This window comes from Zygotorulaspora mrakii, chromosome 1 (assembly GCF_013402915.1).
Source record: "Zygotorulaspora mrakii chromosome 1, complete sequence".
NCBI lineage: Eukaryota > Fungi > Ascomycota > Saccharomycetes > Saccharomycetales > Saccharomycetaceae > Zygotorulaspora > Zygotorulaspora mrakii.
Genome location: NC_050719.1, coordinates 1753303 through 1781162, shown reverse-complemented (window position 1 = coordinate 1781162; position 27860 = coordinate 1753303). Strand labels below are relative to the sequence as shown.

At 40.0% G+C, this 27860-nt stretch overlaps 10 protein-coding genes across 10 annotated transcripts; 4 read left to right on the top strand and 6 right to left on the bottom strand.

The window, feature by feature from the left end:
• Positions 1-832: 832 nt before the first annotated feature.
• Positions 833-2830, bottom strand: HG535_0A09130 (sodium:solute symporter family protein; the record flags this gene model as incomplete). Its single annotated transcript, XM_037286797.1, has 1 exon — positions 833-2830. One exon carries the CDS (start codon positions 2828-2830, stop codon positions 833-835), a length of 1998 nt encoding a protein of 665 aa, XP_037142692.1.
• Positions 2831-3996: 1166 nt separating this feature from the next.
• STL1 (glucose-inactivated glycerol proton symporter STL1) lies at positions 3997-5697 on the bottom strand (the record flags this gene model as incomplete). The annotated part of the gene is made up of 1 exon (XM_037286796.1): positions 3997-5697. The coding sequence occupies one exon, from the start codon at positions 5695-5697 to the stop codon at positions 3997-3999; it is 1701 nt and encodes a 566-aa protein (XP_037142691.1).
• A 483-nt stretch (positions 5698-6180) lies between these two features.
• Positions 6181-7398, bottom strand: HG535_0A09110 (zinc-binding alcohol dehydrogenase family protein; the record flags this gene model as incomplete). The annotated part of the gene is made up of 1 exon (XM_037286795.1): positions 6181-7398. One exon carries the CDS (start codon positions 7396-7398, stop codon positions 6181-6183), a length of 1218 nt encoding a protein of 405 aa, XP_037142690.1.
• A 505-nt stretch (positions 7399-7903) lies between these two features.
• HG535_0A09100 (uncharacterized protein) lies at positions 7904-9430 on the top strand (the record flags this gene model as incomplete). Its single annotated transcript, XM_037286794.1, has 1 exon — positions 7904-9430. One exon carries the CDS (start codon positions 7904-7906, stop codon positions 9428-9430), a length of 1527 nt encoding a protein of 508 aa, XP_037142689.1.
• A 565-nt stretch (positions 9431-9995) lies between these two features.
• HG535_0A09090 (uncharacterized protein) lies at positions 9996-11597 on the top strand (the record flags this gene model as incomplete). Its single annotated transcript, XM_037286793.1, has 1 exon — positions 9996-11597. The coding sequence occupies one exon, from the start codon at positions 9996-9998 to the stop codon at positions 11595-11597; it is 1602 nt and encodes a 533-aa protein (XP_037142688.1).
• A 2216-nt stretch (positions 11598-13813) lies between these two features.
• On the bottom strand, positions 13814-14941 carry HG535_0A09080 (uncharacterized protein; the record flags this gene model as incomplete). Its single annotated transcript, XM_037286792.1, has 1 exon — positions 13814-14941. One exon carries the CDS (start codon positions 14939-14941, stop codon positions 13814-13816), a length of 1128 nt encoding a protein of 375 aa, XP_037142687.1.
• A 1355-nt stretch (positions 14942-16296) lies between these two features.
• On the top strand, positions 16297-17313 carry HG535_0A09070 (aldo/keto reductase; the record flags this gene model as incomplete). The annotated part of the gene is made up of 1 exon (XM_037286791.1): positions 16297-17313. The coding sequence occupies one exon, from the start codon at positions 16297-16299 to the stop codon at positions 17311-17313; it is 1017 nt and encodes a 338-aa protein (XP_037142686.1).
• Positions 17314-22571: 5258 nt separating this feature from the next.
• Positions 22572-24086, top strand: HG535_0A09040 (mannitol dehydrogenase family protein; the record flags this gene model as incomplete). Its single annotated transcript, XM_037286790.1, has 1 exon — positions 22572-24086. The coding sequence occupies one exon, from the start codon at positions 22572-22574 to the stop codon at positions 24084-24086; it is 1515 nt and encodes a 504-aa protein (XP_037142685.1).
• An 860-nt stretch (positions 24087-24946) lies between these two features.
• Positions 24947-26458, bottom strand: FDC1 (putative phenylacrylic acid decarboxylase FDC1; the record flags this gene model as incomplete). Its single annotated transcript, XM_037286789.1, has 1 exon — positions 24947-26458. The coding sequence occupies one exon, from the start codon at positions 26456-26458 to the stop codon at positions 24947-24949; it is 1512 nt and encodes a 503-aa protein (XP_037142684.1).
• A 412-nt stretch (positions 26459-26870) lies between these two features.
• Positions 26871-27632, bottom strand: PAD1 (phenylacrylic acid decarboxylase PAD1; the record flags this gene model as incomplete). The annotated part of the gene is made up of 1 exon (XM_037286788.1): positions 26871-27632. One exon carries the CDS (start codon positions 27630-27632, stop codon positions 26871-26873), a length of 762 nt encoding a protein of 253 aa, XP_037142683.1.
• Between the last annotated feature and the right edge of the window lie 228 nt (positions 27633-27860).

Genomic DNA, 27860 nt, shown 5'->3' with positions numbered 1-27860 from the left:
AAGCGTGAGCAAGACACAATTAAAGATGACATTTTGCTCAATGACACAACGAAAGAAACGTATTTAGATAATTTCCTATAAAAGACCAAACAATTCCAAGGTGTTTCGGCTGACGGTCTATCGAGAAACGTTGACATTTCAGGATTATACCTAAGAATGAGCCAAAGGCACGATATTGAGATAACAGATGTGCTAGTGATGATATGATTAGGGAAATGCTACGGCGGCAGCGCTTATTATAAACTAATATAGGTGGGTTTGTTTACCAGTCGTTCTATATTATAGTATTATAAGCGCTATTCATGAGGTTCAACACTGCATCTCTTGCAGTTGTGCATGCTGAAATTTTCAAGCTTTTGTTTTATTTCCTGACATGGGAAATTAGACATTACATGTTGTGTGTATCCTTTGGAAATTGAGGCAGGGTGTGCGGAAATGATAATAACAGAATACATAAAGCCTGTTAAGACGAGAGAAAGGGCATTCAAAGGGGTACTGCGACTACTTCATGGCAACACAAGCGATAAAACACAGCTCAACAAGTACCAACATAGAACCAGTGTTAGGAAGAAACATCTTATAGATTTCAGATGGTATGGTCTACTAAGTGATAACCGATGTCGTTTTTCCACCCTAAAACGACGATTACTATTATGTTCATATTTTTTTCCATTATTGACGACTAGATTAGGCAGCGAGAAAAATAGCACAATGAAACAATAAAGGGTCAGAAATGATGTCTGTTGACAATGATGGTATACAAACAAATTGAAAAATTACATCTGAACAAGAATATGAATAGTAAGTATGGCTAAGTCCAGGTATGAACATACTAGGCTGTCTTTTGCGAAAGCTGTCTGATCAAGTTTCTGAAGAATTCTCTGGACTCAAAGAGTGGTAGCACAACACACAGTATAAAAGTGCAGAATAGCCAAATAATGTTGACGGCAATAACAAAAGTGAAAAAATTTTTCGTGTAGACAAATGGAGCAGCAATCTGTGGAATGGGGATCAAAACGGCAAGGCAGAAGGCGGACATCAGTGACAATTTCATGAAAAACTTGAACTGTTTGTTCAACTTGGCAGCAGGAATTACTTCAGCTAATGGAACGTCCAGAGCTTCGACGTCTTCAGATGAAGAGCAGCTCTCTAACTTGGCTCCCACCGGATCTTTTATTTCATATGTTTCCTCCTCCTGTACAGCAGACTTTCCATCTTTATGTAAAACAGTTTCATTGAAGGGCTCTGTGAGAATGGTCTTATTCCTGATGTTGTCCCAGTCAAAGTTCGCAGGCCAGATCAGCGAAACCCCGATGGAAAAGATACCGCCAAGGAATAATGCAGCAGCGTTTCCGGCAAATGAAACCCATCTATTGGATAAGTTAGCCACAGTGATTTCACCCATGTATGCCTTACAAGTAATGAGCCATATTGCGATTGCCAAAGTCATACCCAGGATAGATCCACTGACTGCCCCCCATTTGTTCAGTTTGTTCCATGTAAATGTCAGTGCAACGGGAAACACCCCGCTAGCAGTGGCACAGCCCAAGAAGTTGAAGAGCCACCCCATTGAGATGCCTATTTTGTAAAAGATACTGGCAATACTTCCTGCAAAGATAGCCCAGATGAAAACGCCTGCCTTGGATGCCACAAGAACTTGTTGTGGAGTAGCATCTTTTTTGAGGTATTTCTTGAATACATCGTAAGAGAGCAGAGTTGACGTAGCAATCAACTCTCCTGAAAACGACGAAGTAACGGAAAAGAAAATCATCAGCAATATCATTGTTGATCCAGCCTTTCCAACCAGGTATTCGGCAGCGGCAACAGCTGCCAAACCAGAAGATATCTCTTCATCGGATAAAGATGGGAAACCGGGTATCAAAGAGCAAGCTCTCGCGCCTAGACCTAGCGATAAGCCCATGGTCCAAGGTATAACAAACCATGAAACTGCTCCAATAAAATATGCTTTTGATGTTTTAAGAGATTCCGCGGCGATTGCTCTCGACCAGTATGCCTGATCTAGTACGACAAGCCCAAAACCGGTAATGATAGAAATAAATAAAAATATTCCTCCGTCTTTTGACCTAAACGTGAGATAGGAACCATGGTAGTTATCATCCACCGGATTTTGAAGGGCTACCTCACTCAATAATTCCCACATCTTCTGCGGTGAGCCGATAACACTAGAGCCGCCCCCATATATGACAAATACGAATATGATCAGAAATACGAGCAATGGAAATGTGTGTGATGCATCTGAAATGAATGTTGCCCTAAGGCCTCCAAAGTAAACATAAACTGCACACACGAAAGGAAGCAGATATAAAATCGCATAGTAGTTCATTCCGGTAAGAGCGTTAATAACAGCAGCCCCTCCCAGTAAGATGCACGCACTTACAATCGTATTACAGACCATTCCGCACCATAAAAATGCCAAATGTCCTGCGGTTCCGAACCTGAGGTACCCTGCTTCAGGAAAAGTTGTTACTAAGTTCGCATTTGCTTTAACTTTAGATGCAACTACACTAAATACCGACACTTGTATGAATCCCCCAATTGCGTAGAGGTATCCCCCAGATACACCATAATTGTATGATTCCGACGCAGATTGGAGTAAAGTTAGAGACCAGCACCAACTGCTCACAATGGAAACGACCATCAAGCCTAGAGGTACGTTTCTAGAAGCTGCAGTAAACTCATCAGCTCGGTTGGTTTTATTAGATGTGAACTTGTTCTGAATAAGGGTCACCACATTCATCAAGACGGCAAAAAAAGCACCTATTCCCAAAACGACGCCGTAGCCAACACCCTGTGAAAATACTGGCTCCATTTCTTATTGATATGTTGGTTTGAAAATTACGAAGACATACTTTCAAAATCCCAGGTAAGCATGTTGCACAATATCCGAAGGTTTGCTCCCATTTTTTATATCCAATGGCTCAACACTTATTGGAATGTTTTTCAAAGACAGCACCCTTTTTCCTATATTTTCTTGATCTATCTCAGGATTTGTCTCTTGACAGAGAGCGTTTAATTGGTGATGTCTTCAATAATTGCCGATCTTTCTCCAGAGTCTTTTCTCGAGGTAAAACTCCGCTTTGTCTCCAGTAAATCCGTGACTGCCAAAAAAAAAATATCAAAGCAAAGCCACATGGTTCTAAGAAACGCCAAATAGGTACACTAAGTAGGGACAATTACGATAGCAGCAAATTATACACCTTATCATTTCCTTGCAGTTACTATCACATTAATGACTCATATAGAGTTGATGCGAAAAGCCTGTCTAGCGTAAATTCGAGGAGACTGATGAACGAATGGGGATTCAAATACACAGTGAAAACACAGCTTAGAACGGATGAAATAGATATTCAGTGCCCCTAGAAAACAACCATGAGAACCCATAAGGCGTAACGTGTATATATTATCTTTTTCAGCGGTATCAGACCTTCGCAATACACACTTGCCGCGCCCATTCCTCATGAGGATAAATGCTAGAATTAAGACTCCTGCTGTGAAATTCTGAAGAATCAAACTACGGCGTATTAACATTTCAAATCATTTGCAGGGAAAGAGTATTGGATTTTTTGAAGCAAAGCAGGAATCCGAGGTCTCTCATTAAACTCAACACAAAAGTAATGAGGCATGTTTCTAGTAATGGGTACAAGGCTGTCCAAAATATGGCTACTGTGGATAGCATAAAGGTACAGGGCTGTTGGGGTTTGGACCTTCATAATTGAGGCACTCCGTTTATGGTACTGATTTTCGATTTTGAGATACAGACGGATGGGTTAACCGAGTGGCACATATTTAAGTAAACCTATGGCGGTGTCGCACTAAAGAAATTCATAGGATTTAATTTTAATTAAAAAATGTAAGACAATAGTGGAGATGTAAGAAACTAAAAAATAGACCTAGAATATATACAATGATGTTATTGATAAAATTATTCGCAGAGTTAAAGCATCCTTTTATAATACGAATAACATTAAATTATTCTCAGTGTTTGCGAAAAAGTCTTTTTAACTTGTTTTTAAAAAACGGCTTGATACCTTTAGAAAAGACCTCATCAAGTTGTTCCAGTGTGAACTCTTTAGTTTCTGGAATGCATAAATACGCAAGAGTCCAGGTCACAAAGTTGAATGCACCATAGAAGTAGAGACCTCCTGAAGTAGTCATTTGGGAATTCATTTTCGGCCAAGTCATACTCAGACAGAAATCTAATATCCAATTCAAACTCATGCAGAAGGCACTGTGGGCCATTCTAACAGAGATCGATGGAGTCTCAGCAACCAATGTAAAACTTACAGGACCAATTCCTGTACCATAAAAGAGAACGTAAACATACATTGCAGCCAATCCTAGGCCCAAACGTGTCTGATCATTCGAAATGTTGATCACTCCTCCCAGCCAAAATAGACAGATACCTTCAACAGGAAGAGTAAGAAGAAGCATTTTTCTTCTCCCATACCTATCAATTAGTTGACTCGACAGGAATGTAGCTAGAAAACAACCCCCTCCAATACCAATTGAACCACCAATGGCTGTCACGGGGTCAATACCAGCGTTGGTCAAAATTGCTGTAGTGTAGGAGACCAAAATATTTACACCACCATATTGCTGACCAAGTATTCCTATTGAAGATACAATCAGCGCAAACCTATTTCTTGGCTCAGTGAATAGCGAGATAAACTGTTCCCATTTTGTGAGCCGCGTTTCGAGCTGTGATTCACATTGGAGAGACTCGTAAAGGATATAAAAATCTCTAGAACCAGATAACTCACATGATCTCAGTCCAATTAAAGACTTGTAAGATTCTTTAAACTTTCCATTGACAATCAACCATCTGGGGGATTCTGGTGGGAAAAATATCAAAGCTGCAGTTAAAAGGGGTGGAACTGCTGAGGATCCAATCATTAATCTCCAAGATAACGAACCATTAAGCCCAACGAAAGCCCGGTTGAAAATAGATCCGAGTGCTACTCCCAAAGCGATAAATGTTTGCCAAAGCATAAGAACGGCTCCTCTACAAATTGCGGGTGAGCATTCAGCTGTGTATATAGGCACAGTTGAAGAGTTTAGTCCCATACCAATTCCCATAAGCAACCTTGAAAACAACATTGAGGCAAGCCCGTTTGAAAAGCCTTGAATCAGGGATCCTACAAAAGCGATTAAACAGCTGATAAACACAACCCATCTCCTCCCGACATGGTTGCTTAAAAAAACAGTCAAGGGCGCACCAAACACTGCTGCCGCTAGATAAGGTGCAGCCACTGTTAATCCCTGGATATTGACGTCTGTGATGTTGAATTGCTTTTGATACTGCAACTGTGCACCTCCTACCGCACTTTCGTCCATCCCAAAGTTTATAGCAGCACAAGAAGTACAGATAGCTGCGAGAATCATTGACCGAGAAAGGGATAACAGTGGATGTGTTGTTTCTCTCCGGATAGATTCCCTCTCAGCTTCAGAGTATTCTTCACTCTCAATAACTTCAGGTCTATTAGCAAGCAAAGCCCCTCTTACTAGGAGGTCCTCATATTCGAGCAAGTCATACTTCTCACATATTTCTCGAACGTTCGCTGTGACGAGATCCTCAGACTGATGAGTCTGGAATACGTTCTGTATGCTTTTTGATGAGACTTCTTCAACTTCATCAATTACAATGCCTTTTTCTTCAAAACCTTTAATGGCAGACATTTGTTCTATTTATTTGTCCTACCCCTTGAAAGTAAGTCCATGCACTTTCTTCGATACCTGTGACTTTTTATATCTTCATCGTTTTCACAATTTTATACCGTATTATTCGTAGTTATTCTTTAAAAGTCTTTAGCTTAATATTTGTGGCGCGTTTGCTCAGTGTCCGGCCTGGCGCCAGGGCGGGCGCCAGGTGCCAGGTGCCAGAGTTTTGCAAAACCCCACCACATTTAGAGACATAAAAAACTCGCTAAAAAACACACATTTTCCCCAAAATCAATACCGAAAGAAATATTTTCCTTTTTATTTATCGGTGGTAATTATTTCTAAAACTTTGCATGACGAGAATAACACAATGAACAAGCAAACGGAACCATTGTCGAAAACAATTTCCTCGTAAAATACGTTTTGATTTTTTATTTTATATATCGATATATATTTTGAGGTATTATCTTATATAGACAGGGATGCTGAAATAATTGAAAACTATAAACTTGCAACAAACTTCTCAGCACTTGCCCCTTTATCTTCCAATTCTTTCAGACCATTCATTATACCTTCGCCAAAGCTGCCAAGTGATTTAAAAACTTTCAAGGATTTTATAGGCTTTAACTGATCAGTTTCAAAAAGCTTGGAAGTATAACTAACGAACCAAGAACCAAATCTAATATCTTCATGAAACTTCTTTATATTTACAGTTTCAATTATTAACTTTGTTTTTAAATTTTTTCTCACACACTCAGTTGTACCCTCGGGGAGTCCAACAATGCAAACTAGCTTCTTGGTTTCGGTGTTACCGTGTTCCAATATTTTGGACAATACAGTGGCTGTTTCTTTGGATATCACATCAATTCCATAATTGACACCTTCCGGACAAAGATCCGCAATCTCTTCCAAGATTCTCTCTGCAGGTTGAAAACGATCTATCACATGGGTTGCGCCTAGCTCTTTTAGATAATCTTTGTGTTTGCTTGAAGATATAATAACAATTTTGTCGAATTTTTTGCAGGCTTTGGCCAATTGTATGACATAAAGTCCTACAGAAGAGCTACCACCCCATATTGCAATGTTTTGCGCTTTGTCGTTATTTTTTTGTACCTCTACTGTCAAATCTACAATAGTGGAGATTGCTGAACCAGCTGTCACTAGTGCCACACCAATTCCAGCGGCGAATTCAAGACCAAATTTATTTTGAACTAAACCAATGGGCAGTTTATGCTGTGGAATTCTCCAAACCAACCGGGAATCAAAAACCGTGTACTCTTGAAAAGTTGAAGTTTTCAGGTCTCGGTAAGATGTGCTGGCCAAGAATACTTCTGAAAAAATCGGGAATTTTTTTTTGTCCACCTTGGGGCCTTGTTTAATCACAATTCCACTGCACTCTCGGCCATTAACCCATGGAAAAGAATATATATTGAACCTGTACTTTTTGGACTTCCAATCCACATGGTTCAAGCCAACATATTCGTTTTGAACAAGAATTTCGTACTCTTTTAATTGCTTGGTGACAGGTAAACTGGCGCAGGCAACTAAATCTTTCTCAAACGTTGAAATAATTAGGCCTTTTTGAAATCTTGGCACAATTATGGATGGACTTTCATTTTCAAAAAGCCTTCTTGATTTGAAGCTTCCCACTTTTTCTACACTTTTCTGAGAACTTTCCTCAAAACAGTAGGATGGATCATCAATCCTCCTTTTTAACATCCTGCGCCACAATATAATTATGTTTTTGAGCACCTATATTCTTCAAATTTCTCAGGGTTCGGCCTTGCATCTGAATCTACATTTTTATACTCTTTGAATAAATAAGGCAGATCTCTTGTCCAATTAGAAACAGCACTTATCGGTTCAAGAAACGAAATTTAAGAAACTCCACTTAAATTGCTTTCTATTGAAAGTTTGATATGACCATAACAAATTGAGGAGGACACCACGATGTTAATTCATTCAGCACTTCATGGAACAGGTCCTGTTAATTCCGGGTGCCGGTCTTCTGTGGCGCCCGAAGACAAAGACTAAATGCTCTGTCAACCACTTATACCACAAGCATTACCATAAGAGGTTCTCGAACGGACAGCCAGAAAAATATATATCAAGATTAGTATATAGATCATGGGTTCAGAAAGGGAAGATGCAAAAGTTTCATGAGGTCGAGAATATCAGGCACTCGTAGGCGTGTGTTGGATTTTTTTGACTGTATTGTAAAGCAATGACGACAGACAACGGCAAGAGAAAATTATCTAAGATTGATAATGTGGCAGCAGCTAAAAAGGCAAAACCCCACCCACAGAGAAAAAAAGAATTAATAATCAATGCTTTCTTGATGGGAGCTGCTGGTAACCAGACAATTGGTATTTGGAGACACCCCAATGACAAGTCGACACAGTTATACCAAACCCCTACGTATTGTACCGACCTGGCTAAGCTGTTAGAAAGAGGCAAGTTCCACACGGTTTTTCTGGCAGATGTTTTAGGTCCGTACGATGTTTACAAAGGGGGGCAGAACTTTGGGCCGGTAGCTAAAACCGGAGCGCAATGGCCCATATCTGACCCAAGTTATTTTATCCCCTTGATGGCTTATGTGACATCAAAGTTGGCCTTCGGTATTACCATATCTACCATTAGTGAGCAGCCCTATCATCTTGCCAGAAGATTGGGAACCTTGGATCTCATAACAAATGGTAGAGTTGGTTGGAACATCGTAACGTCTTATTTGGACAGCGCGTCAAGGAATCTGCTGAATGGAGAGACTCTTCCAAGCAGCCAAGAACGTTACAAACGTGCTGAAGAATTTGTTGAAGTCGTTTTAAAGTTGTTTTTGAGCTCTTGGCAGGATGGTGCTGTGAAGTTGGACAGAGAAAACGGAATTTTCACGGACCCAGAGGGATTGAGACATATCAATCATGTTGGGAAGTATTTCAAAGTGCCAGGGCCTGGAATTACATCACCAAGTCAACAAAAGCTCCCAGTGATTATACAGGCTGGAACCTCATCCCGTGGTATAGAGTTGGCTGCCAGGAATGCGGAAGTAATCTTTTTGGCATCATTGACACCAGAAGATTTGGAAAAATCTGTCAGGGATATCAAATTGATTGCACAGAATAAATACGGTCGGGATCCGACTAAAATGAAGTTTTTGGCTTTGATAACTGTGATCTTAGGTGACACGCACGAAGAGGCTGAAAGTCGGTACCTAGAATATCTGCGGTACTCTGATGAAGAAGGTGCAAAGGCAATGTTCTCTGGGTGGACTGGTGTGGATATCGACAAATTTGGGGATGAAGAAGTTTTGACGAACGTTGAGCATCTAGCAGTTGCATCGGCAGTGAAAAAATGGCAAAATGCACATCCCAGAGTTGAAAAATGGACAAAAAGAGCCATAGTCCAGGAAATTAAAGTTGGTGGTAGCGGCCCCTTAATTATTGGGACACCCAGAGAGGTCGCAGATACCATTCAGGAATGGGTTGATATATCTGACATTGATGGCTTTAATTTTGCATACACTGTGCTACCACAGAGCTATGAGGAAATTGTTGACAAGCTTTTGCCTGTGTTGAGAGACCGTGGTCTTGCCAGAAGAGATTATCCCGATACCGACGAAAGAAGTGAATACCTCACCTTCAGGGAGCAGCTCTTTGGGCAAAAAACTCTCGATGTTACTCATCCGGCCTACACTTTGAACTGGGCATCTGATGAGTCCAAGCAAGATTATGAAAGTCGTTTGAATAAAGTATGATGAAGACAGAAATTGTTGAGCTTTAATACATATACAGTGTCTCTGCTTCAAAGAAGCACTATTCATGATTAATTAGACTGAATAATTCAATCACTCATATGAGATCTTCGAAGAATTAAATATGCATATATTATATTTTAGGTAGTGTGTCTAATGGTTAGAAAGTGTCAATACCTGAAAATACCGTCGCGATTGTGATTTTAGAAAGCACTATATCTTTTATTTGTTATCGATGGGTTATCTCCAATGGTATCTTGATCATTGATAAAAGTTAATCATTATATATTTGAGTTGACGGCGCCACAAAAAACTGTGGAAGACTTCAGTCAAAGCGACTCAAAGTTTTAGATAATTTTTGGGCACCAACGAAAACCGGTGCCAGCAGTAGAGCGGATGATATTGAATTGTAAATAACGAAAACAGTCATGAATAACTTCTATATAAGTCGAAAATCAACGATTATTTTGCAATTTGAAAGATGTTTCATTCATGTCCCTTGAATTAAAGGAGAGCGTATTTGAGGAGCAGAACATTTTGGAGGCTGCAGGTATAAGAGGGTGTAATTATGACAGTAAAGGATGGTTTTCAAATCAACACTGTGGCAATTATTGGAGGAGGTGCAGCCGGCATTACAACTCTTTTTGAATTATTAAATACTAAGAATGACGGTTCCACCACCATTAGGTACAAGCAGAATGGCGAGCTTGATAATTCAATCTCAAATGAAGACCCAGCTTTTAGTAAAGTGGTATTATTCGAACAAACTGCAAAAATTGGCGGAATCTGGTCACCAAGTTTTGAGAATCCGGATACTATTTCGCAATCAATGCTAGAAACAGAGAGATATAATGATCCTTATGTTTTGAGACCTGAAACGGCATTGCCTGAACAGTTTGGAGTGGAAGAATATACGTTGAAGAATCCTTTGGAGACAAAAAACCACCCTGGTAGTTACAGGTGGAGTAGTAGTGGTATTTACAAGCATTTATATTCAAATGTTCCTAGCAGATACCTTAAAAACTCATTCATTCCCCACAAGGACAGAACTGGATGTGAGGGTTCCACCAGAGATATTTTAGAGCCCTTGGTTCCAAACGGTGAAATAACAAATCGTCTCCTCGACTTTGCTGAGGAACACAATTTAGCTGGCAAAGTTAGATTCAACTCTGAAGTTGCCCGTATTTGTAAAACCCCAGATGGCAAGAAATGGAAACTCATTGTAAAGCACAGTACAGAAAATGGATTGATGGCGCAATGGTATACCGAATATTTTGATGCTATCGTTGTAGCCACAGGGCACTACTCGGTCCCGTATGTACCCCATATAAAGGGCCTGTCATCGTGGAATAAAGAATTACCTTCGAGTGTCCTCCATTCAAAATCTTATAGGAACCCAGATATCTTCAAGGACAAAGTTTGTCTTTTTGTGGGAACAGGCCTAAGTGGTATAGATATTCTACAGTATACTTTCCCCATTGCCAAACAGGTTATTGTCTCAAGAACGACTGGTAAGGAGGAAATCTATAAATGGTTAACGAATGCAGCAAATTCTGATGGTATCATTGTTAAACCAAGGATAAAAGAAGTGATAGCATCCAATGGAAAAAAAATTATTTTCGAGGATAATTCCTCCGTCGATGCAGTCGACTATATAATCTTCTCAACAGGCTACCACTGGCATTACACCTTTTTAAACTCCGAAGAGACTGGCGTCCGTATTTTTCATAGAAATGGCATCCCGGATGGGTCATCCATGATCGGTGGTTTATATCTCAACTCCTTCGCTATCGAGGATCCAACACTGGCATTTGTGGGCGTGACTGTGTCACCATTCAAGTGGCCATCATTTGAGCTGGCTGCTGCGACCATAGCCGGCATGTGGACAAACAACGGCAAACTCCCAGCTAAGGAGTTTCAGGTCGCTTCAGAGAAAAAGAAGATTGTCGAAAGGAGCAAAAGCGTACTGTACCATTATTATTCCGTCTCTAACTTTCCAGAGTATGTGAATGAGGCATCTGAGTTTTTGCCAAAGGGACGCAAAAGTTCAGATATATTCGATGAAAATCATCTGGATGATATGAACGCCTCTGCTGCCACTGCGGAAAGATTATTCTACCAAATAAAGAATAAAAGAATACTAGTTGAAGCAACGTTACCTACAGGTTGAATTGCGAATGACATTATTTCATTTACAAAGTGATAGGTCCAATTGACTGTTGAGCGATTAAAAACATAAGAGCTTTGATACATATTAGTAAATTTGAAATGGCATGCCATCATCCGATGTGACGGACAGCTCACCGTTTATATTGATCACAGATTATCGCCTAGCTCCTAAAGCTTAGCAATAAATATTGAATTGATGGATTGCAGAAAATTTAAATAAGTATTGCACGCATAAGAGTATTTTTTTCTTTGACATGTGGATATTCAAATTATATGAAACATGAAACATGTCACAAATACAAACCGACTTCAGAAGAAAATACATATATGGAAAGATGGATGTGCTTGGCTTCCTAATGTTTCGTTTCATTTCAAAACTCTGACCACTGCAAAACTATTGATGATAGAATCGCTGGCACAACATCACTGATTTCACCAAGATCGGCGCATGTTGGCGTGATTGAAAACTTGTCAAAAACTCCTGTCACTAAAAAAACGGCAAAGAAATTATAGATGAAGCACCAAGAAAGCCAATTTTGCTGCGAATTAATGCCATCTTTTCCGACAGAAATATCTCAAAGAAATGTGTCAAGTTGAGACAAGGCTACTGATTCATTATTCAGTCGACTATGACTGGCAAAGATAAGTAGTGATTCGTTTTCAAAATTGTGGATGCTAGCTGGTTTGGACACCGATAACATTATTGTGGAGTGCAGGGACGCAGATATGTAACTATTTTACTATCGGGTATAAGAGTGGAACAGCTTACATCAAATAAATTATTGGGTTAGCCCTGGCAGTATTTCCAAGTCACTGTCATATGTCTCAATAGCAAGAGGGAAAGAGTATTTTCTCTTCTGTCTAGCTCTTTGTTCGGAGTTCCAGTGTTTACCCGCATCACTAATAAGAATTCCTGCAAGGGTTTCCAACAACATGTTCTAAGGGAACGGAAGAAAACGCATATAAAAAGGCAGATTCTACTCCTTGGAGATAATGAATGTAACTATTATTTTGTTTGACGTATTTTTCTACTTGCCGAAGCCAATTTTCAAATTATCAAATTCAACAGTTTCGAGGAGTCCAATATTGTTCTGCAGATGTGAACTGTAAGCAGGTGTTTGAAAACGCTATCAGTAAACAAAATCGCGGTTTGAAATAGAATAAGACACTATTTCATTCAACCAATTGTATATTTACTGGAGCTACGAGGAGATATTAACGTTGTTTATCTACTTGAAGTATTACAGAGAACCGTGGAGGTGAAAAGGCTGGTGTAGTTTAACGGATGTGGGTATGTGCCAGCTGTATTAGCAGAAAGTATAAAATTGCGGGATCTTGCAGAATTAAGATTCCGGCCACCACAGAGTAACAGAAAATTTAAGCTTCTGGAAGGTTTTGCAACGCTGAGCTAACGAATACCAATATTTGACAAAACCTTATTATTGCCATTCAAATCGCTTGTTGCCATCTTCTTTCGACAGGTTGCAGTAGTAGTTCGATGTAGACAACATAAAATTTCGTGATATAAAAAGCAACCTCCTTGTTTATACCATATTTCTCACGCAAGCTAACATTGTGTATTCAGTAACCTTCCTATTGCACCTACCCATAGCTTTTTGATCCGCGAGACGGCAGAATTTTTTAAAGCAACAAGATGGCTATATAAATTGAAGTACTCAGGATAAATAAAGGAAGTTTAATTCACTCTCACTCGTTAATAATACATCCGGCGTTTCTCGAAAATGCCAGGCAGAGCACCTGAAACGCAACATCATGTTTGCGGACTCAGTATTGCCAATATTCTCAAATTTTAACAGGTTTTTTTGAGAATTTTAAACTTTTATTACACTAGTTCAGAGAGTGGCCGACATGGTGACAGTCAGAGATATAGATATTTGATTTAAGAGCGCGAAGCGAAAAAAGGCGTCACATTCTATGCGACGAGTGATTGGAAAGAAACAAAAAGGGAGACGTTTCAATTTCAGAACAAGTACCATCTAAAAGAACCGTGAAAGCAAATAAGGTTAATAAATTCTTCGAAAAAAAGTTATTGTGAACTCAAAGGACACCATTTCCGTAAAGAAAATTTATCTGCACAATCGAAAAGAAGCTGCAGAAGAATAGATAAATCGCTAAAAAAACATGTCAACAATCCCGAAACATCATCACGATGATCGTTGACTATATATCTAAGTAAAAAAATTCATAACCTTATATTCAATCGAAACTAGCAGCAAATGACATAGCCGAGAAGGGTGGAAGAACCTTTGTCACCTTAGGATCCTCGCCAATAAAACTCAAAGGGAAACCCAGGTCGAAAGACACAACACTTTCCAGGTATTCAACCTGTTCTGGAGTTAACTTTATTTTCAAGGCGGCTATATTCTGCTCGAGATGCTCAACCTTTCTTCCACCTACCAATGGAAAAACGTTTTTGGTCTTAGAGCGAATATAAGCAAGAGCAATAGATGTAATCGACTCTATACCGTGCTCTTTTGCAACTTTCTCCAATGCGTCACAGATTTTGGCTTCTTCTTCCGTCTGTTCGCCAGCACCAAAGAAAGCGCGCAAATGCCCACCACTTCTTTTCAGTTCTTCGATAGTTCCTTTAGTTTTGAATCTTCCGCCACCCAAAACATCCCATGGAACTATCGCCATGCCGAAATGTCTAGCCATAGGAAGAATTTCACGTTCCATATCTCTTATCAATAAGTTCCATCTTCCTTGGTAGACGCTGAAAGGCGTTTTGCCATGAGAGACAGCGTAATAATTTGCGGCAGAAACAACCCATGCCGGAGTGTCAGACACCCCTAAATAAAGAACTTTCCCTTGCTGTACCAGGATATGTAAACTATCCATGACCTCTTCAATAGAAGTCATGTGGTCCCACCAGTGAAGATACAAAATATCGATGTAATCTGTCTTTAGCTTACGCAAAGAATCCCGCACACTCACATGCAAACTGCGCCTATTGTTACCTGCAAAATTCGCAGTCTTACCTTTCCCGAGAGCGTGAACACGGTAGTCAGTGGTGAACTTGGTAGCAAGCACAATTTGGTCACGAATGTTCCTTTCTTCCATCCATTCACCTAACCACGTTTCTGACTGTTCGTCTTGGTAGTTATTCGCTGTATCAATAAAATTGCCACCTGCTTTGTAATAAGCATCCAACAAAGCAAAGGACTGCTTCCTGTCAACGGAACCCATGATATCCTTCCAAGCATCCCCAATTGACATAGCACCAAAGACTAGCGGAGAGACCTTGACACCTGCAGTGCTTGAGAGCACTTTAAGACGACCTAACTCTGTAGGAGGTTCAGGAACTGGATCCCATAAATCGGACATATTGGGTTCTAATTATTGATTAATTAGCACTTAAAAGACAACCCACTTCGTTTCGTGAGTTAATTTTAACCCTTTATTTGGAATTGGACGATTCAGTATAAATACCACTTTGATGCTGCTTTAAATATGTGGTTTTTTTCTATTTCCACCTTATAAAACGCAACTCCCCTAAGTTCCACGTTTAGTGGTGGCTATATCCTTTATTGGCTCCGCCCAGAGAAGAGCTCGCAAATCGTTGCTATAGCAAAGGGAAAACGGATAAGTAACTTCCAAGTTGCATAATGGGTATTGTTATTTCAAAATAACTGCATAACCTAGGCCATTGTCTTTCCTGAACTTGTGCGTGAGATAATACACGAACTTCCACTAAATGCCACACCCCTTTTCAAAAAGCATGCTAGAAAAGAGTGATGTTTTAGTTCCATGTGGTTGGTTCGTGGGCTAGACCGCAAAAGAAGGAGTACACTCAAGGGAAACGTTCCATGGTAGCGTGTTGGTAACAGGCAATGTGCGCATGCCCATTTCTATAGTGATTGGCTGATCATTAAATTGCCCAGTCATGGAAGACCGCCTGGTTTGCTTTTCATTGACTTACGCTCTCAGAAGTTAATAGGCGTCCTGCTGAATGTGTAGAATCTGTCCAGTAGATGAACCACCTGTCTTCAGGAATTGGCCAAAATGTAGTACGTTTTTACAGATTCATTGACTGAGTATGCTACTGTGTTTGATCTTCATATGCCTTTTTACTGTACCAAGTTGATTCGTTTAAAGATAATGCTTGCTTGAGGTGCGGACGGCAGTGTGATTAGTAATATCTATTGAATCTCAAGTTTTTCTTGATTAATAGCAGTAGATAAACCAGGTCAGAAAAGGCCTAACTGACGAAAAGCTTTTCTTTTTGTTAAAACGGGGGATCATCTAAGTGCCAAGCATGTACGAGAAACAGCTAACGTATCCAAGATTCGTCGCCTAACATATATACCTCATTGTGATTGAATGCGATATACACGAAGAATTCATGAAATATTCCTGATAAAATCTATGTATCCCAATTGGACAGTCGTATCTGCATATGATAGAGAACACACGGAGTGCCATGGAGGCAAAAAAGGTCGCAAATAGCAGACCTGTCTTGAGGTTGCTACGAGTGTTTCAGACCATAGATGAAGTATTATAGCAATCTCTGAAATTAGATCGTGGAGAAGAATTTGTCATCAAGCCCCCCGTACAAACATGCATATATAAAAGGTAGAATTGATAACTGGCTTACTACTATGAATTTTTCACGGACAAGAATCGCTCTCAATAGGTAATTGGTTTAGTATTGAAATCAAAGGGAAGCATCATATCGAAAGATGGGTTTAGTTAAGCAAGTTAAATTTGGAAATACAGGTCTAAAAATCTCACCTATCATTGTAGGCTGTATGTCATATGGTTCTAAGGAGTGGTGGCCGTGGGTGCTGGATGATAAAGAAGAGATATTTGGGATATTGAAGTACTGTTATGACCACGGTATTCGCACATTCGATACTGCTGATGTCTACAGTAATGGTAAAAGTGAACGTTTGTTGGGGGAGTTTTTGAGGCACTACAATATCAACAGAGAAACTGTTGTTATTCTTTCTAAGGTTTTTTTTGCCGTGGACGAGTCCATAGATCTTCCTCAAAAAACGATAGCCCATAAAGATGATAAACTAGCCATGATTCTAGCTAACGAAGGCGGGTTATCGCGCAAGCACATAATGGATGGGGTGGCTAAGTCTGTCGAAAGATTAGGAACCTATATAGATGTGCTCCAGATTCACAGAATGGATTACAATACGCCAATGGAGGAAACAATGAAAGCCTTGAATGATGTTATCGAGAGAGGTGATGTCAGATACATTGGAGCTTCCACTATGAAGGCCACTGAGTTTGCAGAAATGCAATTCATCGCTGAAAAGAACAATTGGTTCAAGTTTGCAAGTTGGCAATCCAGGTACAATCTGGTATATAGAGAGGACGAAAGAGAGGTCATTCCATTTGCAAAGAGACACGATATTGCCTTGATTCCCTGGTCCCCTAACAACAGAGGAGTTTTGACCAGACCGTGGGGACAAACAACGGCGAGAACTGGCGCCGACCCACGTTTGCTGGAGGCTTCAGAAGTGGACAAAGAAATCATTAAACGTATCGAAAAAGTTGCCAAAGATAAAGGTCTGAGTATGGCACAGGTCTCATGCGCATGGGTCTTGAGTAAAGGTTGCTATCCTATTATCGGCATGAGTTCTATTGAACGTGCTAAGGAGGCGATTGAAACAGTTGAAGTGACTCTAACAGTAGAAGAATGCAAGTATCTGGAAGAGTGTTACCAGCCTAAACCTGTACAATAAATTAATTTAATAATTTGTTAATTGAAACAAACATTAAACTGTATCGGCTTCGTTTTGTGATAATTTCTCGACTAGTCTCATTTCAGGAGGTAACGTTCGTATGCAGTAGAGTCATAAGAGTAGCTATTGCTAAAAGGTAATCGCTCCATGGATCTTATCGATAGCGAGCGTGGTAGGACACTCTTTTTCTTCTCGAAAACTTAATATAACAAGTATTCTGTTTAGAACTCCGTATATGAAAGGAGCTTTACAAGATATTAAACAATATGCCTCTGTTGCGTCCAAGAGATCATCTTAATGAAGTGTTTTATCACAGATATTTTACAGTAGTCGTCCGACATGGTCTGACATTGGGGCACCTACCATTAGCCTTTTTCGTTCAACAAGGACTGGGGACGGTAACAATTGAACTTCAATCATTCATTCATTAAATATTTAAGCGTGTTAATCAGAGGCATACCGTGGTTTCTGAAATGTTCTTGGGTAGAAGAAAGACAATTATTTAAGCATAAATTATAGTTATAAGAACTATTAAGTATAACAGCTATAGAGTATAGTTTTTGCGCATATCTTCGAACAATCCCACGTTGGTTGGCACCCAGCCCAATTCAGCCTGAGTTTTCTTACTCGAAGCTCCATCGTCTTCTGCAAAAAACATACCAATAGGTCCAAAATGCTTCTCCGCTTCACTTTTTGCAATCGAGAGAACAGGGAGGTCCAAGATTTCACCTATAACTTTTGCGATAGATTCTGTCTTTATCTCCTGCTCTGCTACGCTGTGGTACACTTTACCTCCTTGCCCCTTTTCAAGCACAATACGGAATAGCTTGGCAGCGTCCAACCGATGAACAGCCGACCAATGGTTTGATCCATCGTCGATAAAACATGACTTTCCAGTATCTTTAGCAACCTGCACTAGATAGGGAATAAAAGCTTTATCTCCTTTCCCATGTACAGTAGGAGGAAGCCTCACGGTGGTTACTCTTATGCCTTTGCTATTATATGCAAATGCCATTTTTTCGGTTTTCCCCCTTGGGCAGGAGGAAGCATCATCTTCCGTAGCCAACTTATCAGTGGGAAGACCAGCTATAACAGATGTACCTACAAAAATCTTGTCAGTACCCTGAATGGCTTCCAACATTGCCACAACTGCTTCAGGTCCTTTTCGACGCACAACAGGTAATTGTTGAAATCATGAACAAAACCCAAATGGATAATACCGTCCGATTCATTAGCCCCACTTCTGAGCGCATTTAGGTCATCAAGAGTACCACGGATAATCTTTGCCTCAGGTGCAATTGCTTTGACTTTTGCAGCTGCTGAATCTGACCTAGCAAGAGCTATTATACTGTGTCCTGCATTCACCAATTCAGAGATTACTGCAGTTCCAACAAACCCAGTGGAGCCAGTTACAAAAACCTTCATTGTGATATGCCTGTTACTTCAACATTTCTCTTCTACGAGTACCTCATTAGTGATTGCAGACACCTTCATTTATATATTCAATAGTAATTGTCCTTAATTCTGGTCACATAGTTCTTGTAACGTCAATCTAGGAGTCTTCCAATAGTTTCTTTTTTTGTATTTCTAAATGTGTGTAGGGCTTAGAGGGGCATTCGATGAAATTGGGGACTCGTTGTTTTAATAACCCCCCACCCCACAGAGAATATAACGCATTACTAAGAAATCATTACTAAGTGCTTTTGTGAAGCAGTTGGAAAAGAAGGTTTTCTCTACGATCGGCAGGCTTCACCGAAGGACAGGGAAGGGTAAGAAAGAGCGGTCCTCAACCGAATTTTTGTGACACAAAAAAACACTCCCTTTCACCTAGAGAGAGAGGGTATCCGTTAAAAAGGGAATCTTTCAATGGATACTATATGATCTTTTTAAAGGGAAAGCTGCTTGCCTCTAGGTGAACACGGAGCCTACTCATGTTATGCTAGATCAGATATAACGATCCCGCTACATTTTTGGCCTCCTTTTCCTGAATAGAATTCTATGTAACTTTATGGAACAGGGCGAAAAAGGGCCATACCCTTTTATGAGCGGGAAAGTAAACTAAAAAAATTGTATAAGGTAAAAGTTCATCAAAAAATTTACGAAATTCTACAAAATGCCTCTATAAGATTGTAAAACGACTATGGCGGAACAAATTGAAAATTCGGGAAATTTAAAAAAGCTCGAGTCGTTCGATGTAAATCATAAACGATATCTCTATTTGTCATAAAAAAACATCAATCCGTGAAAGTTACAGCGTTTACTGAAGCATGCGTTTACTTGTGCGCTCCAAGAACATTTCACATAGCTTTTTCACTGCTCGTTTTATTTTTTATTAAAAGGGTTCCATTTTTTTCCTCCATTTTCGACACCAATCTGTTCGTCTGTTTGATTGAAACGCTGGCTAGGAGGGACCCACGAGACTGACTTCCATGGGGGTACTCCCTCTTCATATAAGATATTAATATCTTCTAAAGATAGGCCGCTGGTTTCTGGAAGGAAGAAGAAAACATACGAAAACATGGCCATCAAACAACCAACGAACACATAACCATAATAGAAATTAATCGCGTCCGTAATAAATGGAGTAAAAAATCCAATCAGAAATTGCCACAGCCAGTTAAATGCGGTAGAAACTGCCATACCCTTGGATTTTACTCTTGAAGGAAATGATTCTGAAACCACGATGTAAGCCACCGGAGCCCAGGTTGTCGAGAAAAAAAAATGTAGAACATTGTGAAAACAATCATACAATTCCCTGCACCTTTTGAACTTGGGGCATCCTGTCCGTTTGGATATAACCTGGTAACACCCACACTGGAAAATACCACCATGCAAACCAACATACCAGCAGCACCTGTCATTAGACACAAACGACGACCAAATCTATCAACAACAAGGACTGCAAGAGCTGTAGAAAACAGGTTTACAGTTCCTATAATCACAGAGGTTTCGAAACCATCAGTAAGGCCGACCGATTTAAATATTGTTGTACCATAGAAAAAAAAGTAGTTCTCACCAGTTAATTGTAAAAATGACTGGACTAGACAACCAGTAATCAAACGTTGCAAGACTTTTGATTTGGTGGAAAACAGTTCTCCCCAAGAAGCTTCCCCGCTCTCCCTTTGACTTTCGATACCTTCCAGTATTTGATCAATTTCATTTTCGACAAAAGCATGCTCCACAGGTACTTTACTGAGCTTGGCAATAGCACGGCGAGCTTCCTCTACTCGTCCATTCTCTGCTAGGTATCTAGGTGATTCTGGTATCAACAGCATACCGACGCATATGATTATTGCCCATGCAAAGGACAATCCCAGTGGAACCCTCCATTGAGCAGTGTCCTTGTAGTTTCTTGTACTATATCCAGCACAGTATCCCAAAAATATACCAAGAGTGACCATTAGCTGATACATCGAGACTAGAGCACCTCTTAAATCCTTGGGTGCGATTTCAGATAATAGCATTGGGCACAGAACAGAGCAACCACCACACCCTAAGCCGTAGATAATTTTCCCGATAAAGTACTGATACCATTTTCCTGTTGCAGAAATTTGGATGATCGCTCCGACAACGTATATTACTACTACCATGATAATTGCAAGTCTTCTACCAAATATGTCACCCAGCTTGGCTAACAAAATACCACCTATAGCACATCCAATACTGAAGATAGCAACCAATAAACCCATTCTCACATTACTGAGATAATACTCCCCAGTCGCGTGGTTATACGAGCCAAAGTTTTCTCTGAAGTTTTCCATGTTGATAAATCCAGCCGTGGTACCACTGTCCCAGCCGGGCAAGAACCCTCCCAGAGAGACTGGGAAGCAAAGAGTGATTATCAGTAAATAATATAAAAAATTTCTTTTAGGGGCTTCTGGTTCTGGAGCGTGATCCAGAGCCGTGTCTTTCAGGTCTTGCAGCGATGCCTTATCCAGCGGCGTACCAACTTGAGTTTCAATACCGGGCGTGCCATCAAATACTTCTGTATTTTCTGGCGATCCTCTTACAGTTGAAGAATACGAGTTTGCTATACTTTCAGGCCTCATATTTTTTTATGACTAGCTAAGCTGGCTGGTTTTTTAGCCACATAATAATGTAAAACAGAAGTTTACAGAAAATCATTTCTGCTCCATTTATATGTTTGAAATATCTTAACCTTGCTACGAAATCTCACATTGAGACGCGAAAGCAAGTTGTACCCAGGGAGATGTAGAAACAGCTTTTTTTTCCTTTTCGTTCAGTCTTTCAGTTCACATTATGCACGTCTAGAAAACTCTTTTCCATATAGCTTGCGTACATAGCAAGATGGGACATTACGTAGTTGCAAAAACCGTGCCTGTACATCTGTCGAAGGATCGCGTGCAGAACGAAAGAATGTCTCTCCCTGTTTCCACCCCCACCTTTTACCCTTCGGGGCTTTTTTTTCGAGCAGCAATCAGATCGACAGGTACAAATCTGATTTCTTTTTTCTTTTTCTTCGGATTATTTTTTCCCGAGAGGTCGTAAAAAACAAGAGTGACAATTGGATCCAGGCGGTATCGAAAGGGACGGTGGTGGGGCAAAAATTCATCGAGTGCCTATTTGCCCCGCCGTTCAAGCAACGTCTTCAGAAACTATTCTAGAGCAATAGTCATCAAAAGAAAAGTGATATGATCGAAAAGTGTCCCAGACATCTCCCCTCCAAACGTAATAGCGGGGAAATATCCCGGGTAAAAATGATAGATGGTTTCTATAAACGCATCTTCACTCATTGTTTCGAGCATTCTTAGTGACTGTGAAAGACAGTTTTCATTGAACTTGGTGTTGAAAGTCACTATCGAACAGTTCGTTCAAATCTGGGGATAGATATTGCTAATATGATCTTTTTTTTATGACGTAAAATTGCACATTCTCCTTGCTTGTACCTTGGTTAAGTGCAAGGGTTCGGACATTGAATGTGTTAAACGAAAAGTTCCGTTGTGGACACGTACACTTTTTTCTTTTCGGACATTTTTAACGCAATAACATGCTCTGCATTTTCTTTTTCTCTCGTTACGTGGATCTGTTCGTTGTCTTTATGTCTGTCCCCTTCGAAGGGCAGAAGGGTGGGGAAGATATTTTCCTGCACGTATAAAAAGCCAAAAAAAGCACATTTTCGTTTCTCCACAATAATTATATTCCTTCGAAACAGTTCACTCTGCGAGCAACAAGTCAAAGCTGAAAGAGTAAATAACAGATTCGAACACGGATAAAGCCAGAAAGACACCCTCATTGATATGACAAACAACGACCAAAAAACACCGGTTTCATTGAACAATAATGCCATTAAAAACTGGACAATTTCAGACATTGAAGTTCCAAATTACTCAAGACAAGAGGTTAAACAAGGGATAGTACATTTGGGTGTAGGCGGTTTTCATCGTTCCCATCTGGCTCTCTATATGCACCAATTGATGCAGAGATATGATACTAAAGATTGGTCAATCTGTGGCGTTGGTTTGATCAAGCCTGATGTTGTCATGCGTGATGACCTAAATAGTCAGGACTGTTTATATACGCTAATGGAACGTGGAATTGAGAAAAGCACCACTACGGTGATTGGATCAATTACGTCTTACATGTATGCACCTGAAAATCCCAAAGCTGTTATTGAGAAAATGGCTAATCCCGATACACGCATCGTGTCTTTGACAGTTACGGAAAGTGGCTATTACCATAGTGAAGCAACGGCTTCTTTGCAAAAAGAAGACCCTGCAATTGTGAATGATTTAAAAAACCCAAGCACTCCTTGTACAATCTATGGTTATTTGTACGAAGCTTTGTTAATCCGTTACAATAAAGGACTCGCTCCATTTACCATAATGTCCTGCGACAATATGCCCGAAAACGGAAAAACCTTAAAGTCTATGTTGGTAGCCTTCGCGAAATTGAAGGACTCGAAAGTGGCAGACTGGATTGCTACTGAGGTAGCATCACCTAACGCTATGGTGGATCGTGTAACCCCCAAGACAACTGACGCAGATCGGAAATACTTGGCAAATATTTTGGAAATAGATGATAAATGTCCCGTCGTTTGTGAACCATTTATTCAGTGGGTTCTAGAGGATAATTTTTCACAAGGCCGTCCTGACTGGGAGAAAGTTGGCGTTCAAGTTGTTTCCAATGTTGAGCCTTATGAATTGATGAAATTGCGTTTGCTAAATGGGGCCCATTCTGAAATGGGATACCTAGGCTATTTAGCAGGCTACCAGTATATCCATGAGGTTGTCACTGATCCTTTAATCAACAGATATATCCGTATTATGAATCGTGAAGAAGTCATTCCTTTGCTTCCAAAAATTGAGGGTGTTGATTTCGACGAATATTCTCTATCGGTTCTAGAAAGATTCTCTAATCCGGCAATCAAAGATCAAGTTTCTCGTATATGTTTAATGGGTTCAGGTAAAATGCCAAAATACGTGTTGCCATCAATTTCCGAACAGCTTGCTAAGCCTGATGGTAAGTTTGATCTCTTGACTTTAGGGGTTGCTGGATGGTTCCGTTATCTCAGAGGTGTTGATATGGTCGGAAAGGAATTTGAGATTGAGGATGTAATGGCTGCAACCTTAAAGGAAACAGCTAATAAAGGTGGAGACGATCCGGCATCTTTGTTGGGAATCCAAACACTGTTTGGAGATGATTTGAGAAACAATGAAGCATTTGTTGAAGACCTAGCACGTGACCTAAAACTAATTTCAGAGAAAGGACCGTTGGAAGCTGTTAGAGCCCACCTACTTGCCTACAAGGATTGAAAATTGGATGGTTTTTATGATCTCTGATCTCGGTTTCTCCGTTAGTAATATGATCCAAGTTTATGTAGCCATTATATATGTCTTAAAATATGAAATAACGAATTTTATATATCGAATTAATATCGCGTTTGATATAATGAGAAAACCTAAAAGTTTGTTGAAGCTAAACTCAGGATATGCCTTTTGAAAGATAATGCAGGATTAAGAGTATGATAATACTATTAGTTGTTCACTGATGTCTGTGACGCCTACATGAGGAGGATTTTCATACAAAAATGCACATGTAAGGTAATGAGTAAAGCATTGAACAGCTTTACTTTGAATTTTAAAAGTGTTTCACGAAATAATGAAATTCACATTGAAATCGGCTGTCCAAAAATCTTGAGGAATCATGTGAATTCAATGCAACTCTATATAAGAATCTAATTGAGATTTTTGAAAAACAAATTTTAAGACACAATAAAAAAGATCTACTTTATTAAGCTTTATAACTATTTGGTATCGTTAGGAATGCTTTGATACAGGCAAGTCTAGTGCCATGATAAGACTCCCAGAATTCTTCTTGGAAGGAAGTGTATTTTCACCGTATCGTTGACCTGCAAAAACGTCGTGCATTCAAAAGCATAATTTTATTGCAGAAAGTAAAAAGCTGTCTCGCAATAGATAAGGTGAGGCAGGAGCATTTGGGATTTTAATCTTTATTTCACTATTTCAGTTCATCTCCTTTCAGCTGCAAGCATAGATTGCATACACAAAATTCTAATGGGGCATCACTTCTGCTATATGCGTAATTGCATGTTTGTCTTTGCAATAATAGAGAAAGTATCTCCGCGAAATATACTTTAAAAACGTCTCGGAAATCATTTATATCCATACTTTTTCCAATTCTCATTGATAGAATTGACCAAATCTTTAGGGTAACCCTTTTCGAAACTACAGGTAACGTAATCAAGCTTGCCCACATACTCCTGTTTGAAAATACAGTTAGTAACACATTTACCCCCTCTCATAGTTTTGATTCTAGGGGATTGAGAAACAAATGGTGCCAAGGGAAATGATGTCACATCGTCAAAGTTCAACTGATCAGCAACGGGAGTATGTCTAGTAACATATGCCCAGAATACCTCTTTAAAGTTGAAAATATCTATATCGTCCGCAACAAGAACGATTTCGTGAATGATGAAACCTACTTTGTTATTGAAGTAAAGGTCTCCGACCATTTTAGAGAACTCCTCTGGAGTGTTCTTCAATTCTTGGAGCTTTTTCAAATCAACTTTCAAAACAAGCCATAAAGCTTGTGATTCATAGGGAACAAACGCATCAATAATTGGCAAATTGGAGTCAATCGCCAGTTGTTTAGCTTCCGCAGCTACCAGAGAACCGATCAAAGTGTGAGTTTCGTCAGTGCAGACACCCGGATTTGACACAGGTAAGATAGCATTGTCTCTATAGGTCATTGTTTTCACAGTGTATAATGGGCATGGGTGATCTTGATTGTCGAATACGTATCCATGCATCTCTCCAAACGGACCCTCTTTGAATGTATTGTTCAAAGATAGGGTCCCTTCGAGCACCATTTCTGACGTTGCCGGAACCATCAAATCGTTAGTTTCACACTTAACTACAGGGACAGGCTCACCAAGAATTGCACCAATATAATCAGATTCCGATTGGCCGGCTGGAATAGGCATTGAACTCACTAAAATTGCCGCTGGGGGCACCCCGAAACAAAGAGCGAAAGGAATTTCATCTCCTTTACCAACAGCTGCCCAGGCATCTGCTATCTGTCTAATGTGTTGGGGTTTTATGACGAGGCCTGTAATTTGTTTGTCATTCGCAACCATTCCTCGTGCAATGGACCAATTTGTCCACTTTTTATCAGGAGTCTGAAGAATCCACATGCCGTACGTTTGCAGGTATTTCCCGCCGTCAGACTGATGTAAAAGGGGCGTAGGTAGTTTTTCCAAATGAATGTCTTCCTCTGCTATTATATGACGCTTGCACTCCGCCTCCGCAAAAGACACCACTTTTGGTGGTATAGGCTTCTTCTTCTTGCAGTCCAACAAAAAGTCTATGATGTCTTTTATCGGCGTTTTAGGATCAAGTCCAAGATGGTGGGCAATTCTACCGTGATCACCGAATTCTTCGCTTCTGAGCCCAGCAGGGCATCCGAACATACTAAAGAGATCCTTAGAAGCGCCTTTCACATTGGTGAAAAGAGGAGCAGGTAATCTGGATTCATATGCCTTCCTCATTATGGCACCTAGCTCTAAGCATGGATCAACCTCTTCAGTGATTTCTACTAAATCATTTTCGTTCTTTAGAGCTTGAAGGAAGTCTCTGAATTGCAATGCTGGATTAAGCTCAGCCATTATGATAGAAGTGATGTCCGAAGATTATTTGAACTTCTCAACACTCCAAAAATGATAATGGCTTGATCGTATTGTGGAGTTTATACGTTTTATTGACAGAATGTTATTTTCGGGCCATGAACTTTCCCCTCATATTCAGGGTAAGATTCGTTTAACATTTTCGTGCCACTTTTAATTGGTTGCAATTCTCAACCGTCGCGCCAGATCTCAAGTTTAAAAACACATGTATGTGCAAGAGATATGCGTTGGTGTCTCTAAAATATCATAGAAGGCCGCATAACAAATCTGTTAAGCTAATGCAATGTACAAAATCTGAATATTCACAGTATACACAAATCTAAATGGAGTTAATCCATCACATAGCGGGTTCTTGTTCCAAATGCTCACACATCTACTCAAAGTGAACAAACTTTCACAAATTGCGTTTTATCCCCTCCCATCTGGGAAAACTGTCCACATGAATACCAAAACAATCTAAAATTCTACCTACGCTCTGCTCTATTACGTCATCGATGCTTTTAGGGCATGTGTAAAAGGCAGGAACGGGGGGGAATATGATAACCCCAGCTTTGCACAACGTCAACATGTTTTCAAGATGAATTGACGATAACGGTGTTTCACGTGTGACAAGCAGTAGTTTTCTTCTCTCTTTAATAGAAACGTCCGCTGCCCTAGTAATTAGATCTTCTGTAAATCCAATTCTAATGGCTGCCAGGGTCTTCATTGAACAGGGTACCACTATCATACCATCATGCTGAAAGGATCCGGAAGAAATACTGGCGGAAACGTTCTTGACAGAATATGTTTTCGTCGCCAACGCAGCGAGGTCATATTCGTTCCAGTCAGTTTCAAATTTCATTGTAGCCAAGCCCCATTTGGATATGATCACATGTGTCTCAATATTCAGTTGTTTGAGTATTTGCAAAAGTCTGATTGCTAAAGCGATTCCTGTTGCACCAGTTATAGCGACGACAATTCTCTTTGATCTCGGGGCTGTCACTCCTGCGGTGAACTCTGCTCTGCTCAACAAAGCATTACTGCTCAAACATGCTGAACTTGATATCTTTCTAAGTATAGGATGATGTGTATATGGATGCCATATACGCGCACCTGTCTTTCTTAAGCCGATAGGTCGAGATATCACGGTCCTTACAATAGCTCTTGCTAAAAGCATTGGTATTGCCAGTATACGATCGCCCTTGCTGCCTATTCATTTCTTTGGTTTACCCATTTTTTTTCCTGCTGCTTATTACTGAAAATAGTTCTACTCTCGTCCGAGCAACAGATGGTCATTTCGACTGATGTGCATGCATGGCTTGGCAAACAAAACGAAGTAGCTAAACAAGAGGAAGGTGACTCCAGAGAGTGCTAAAAGTGAATTCTAATATATAGCAAAGAATCC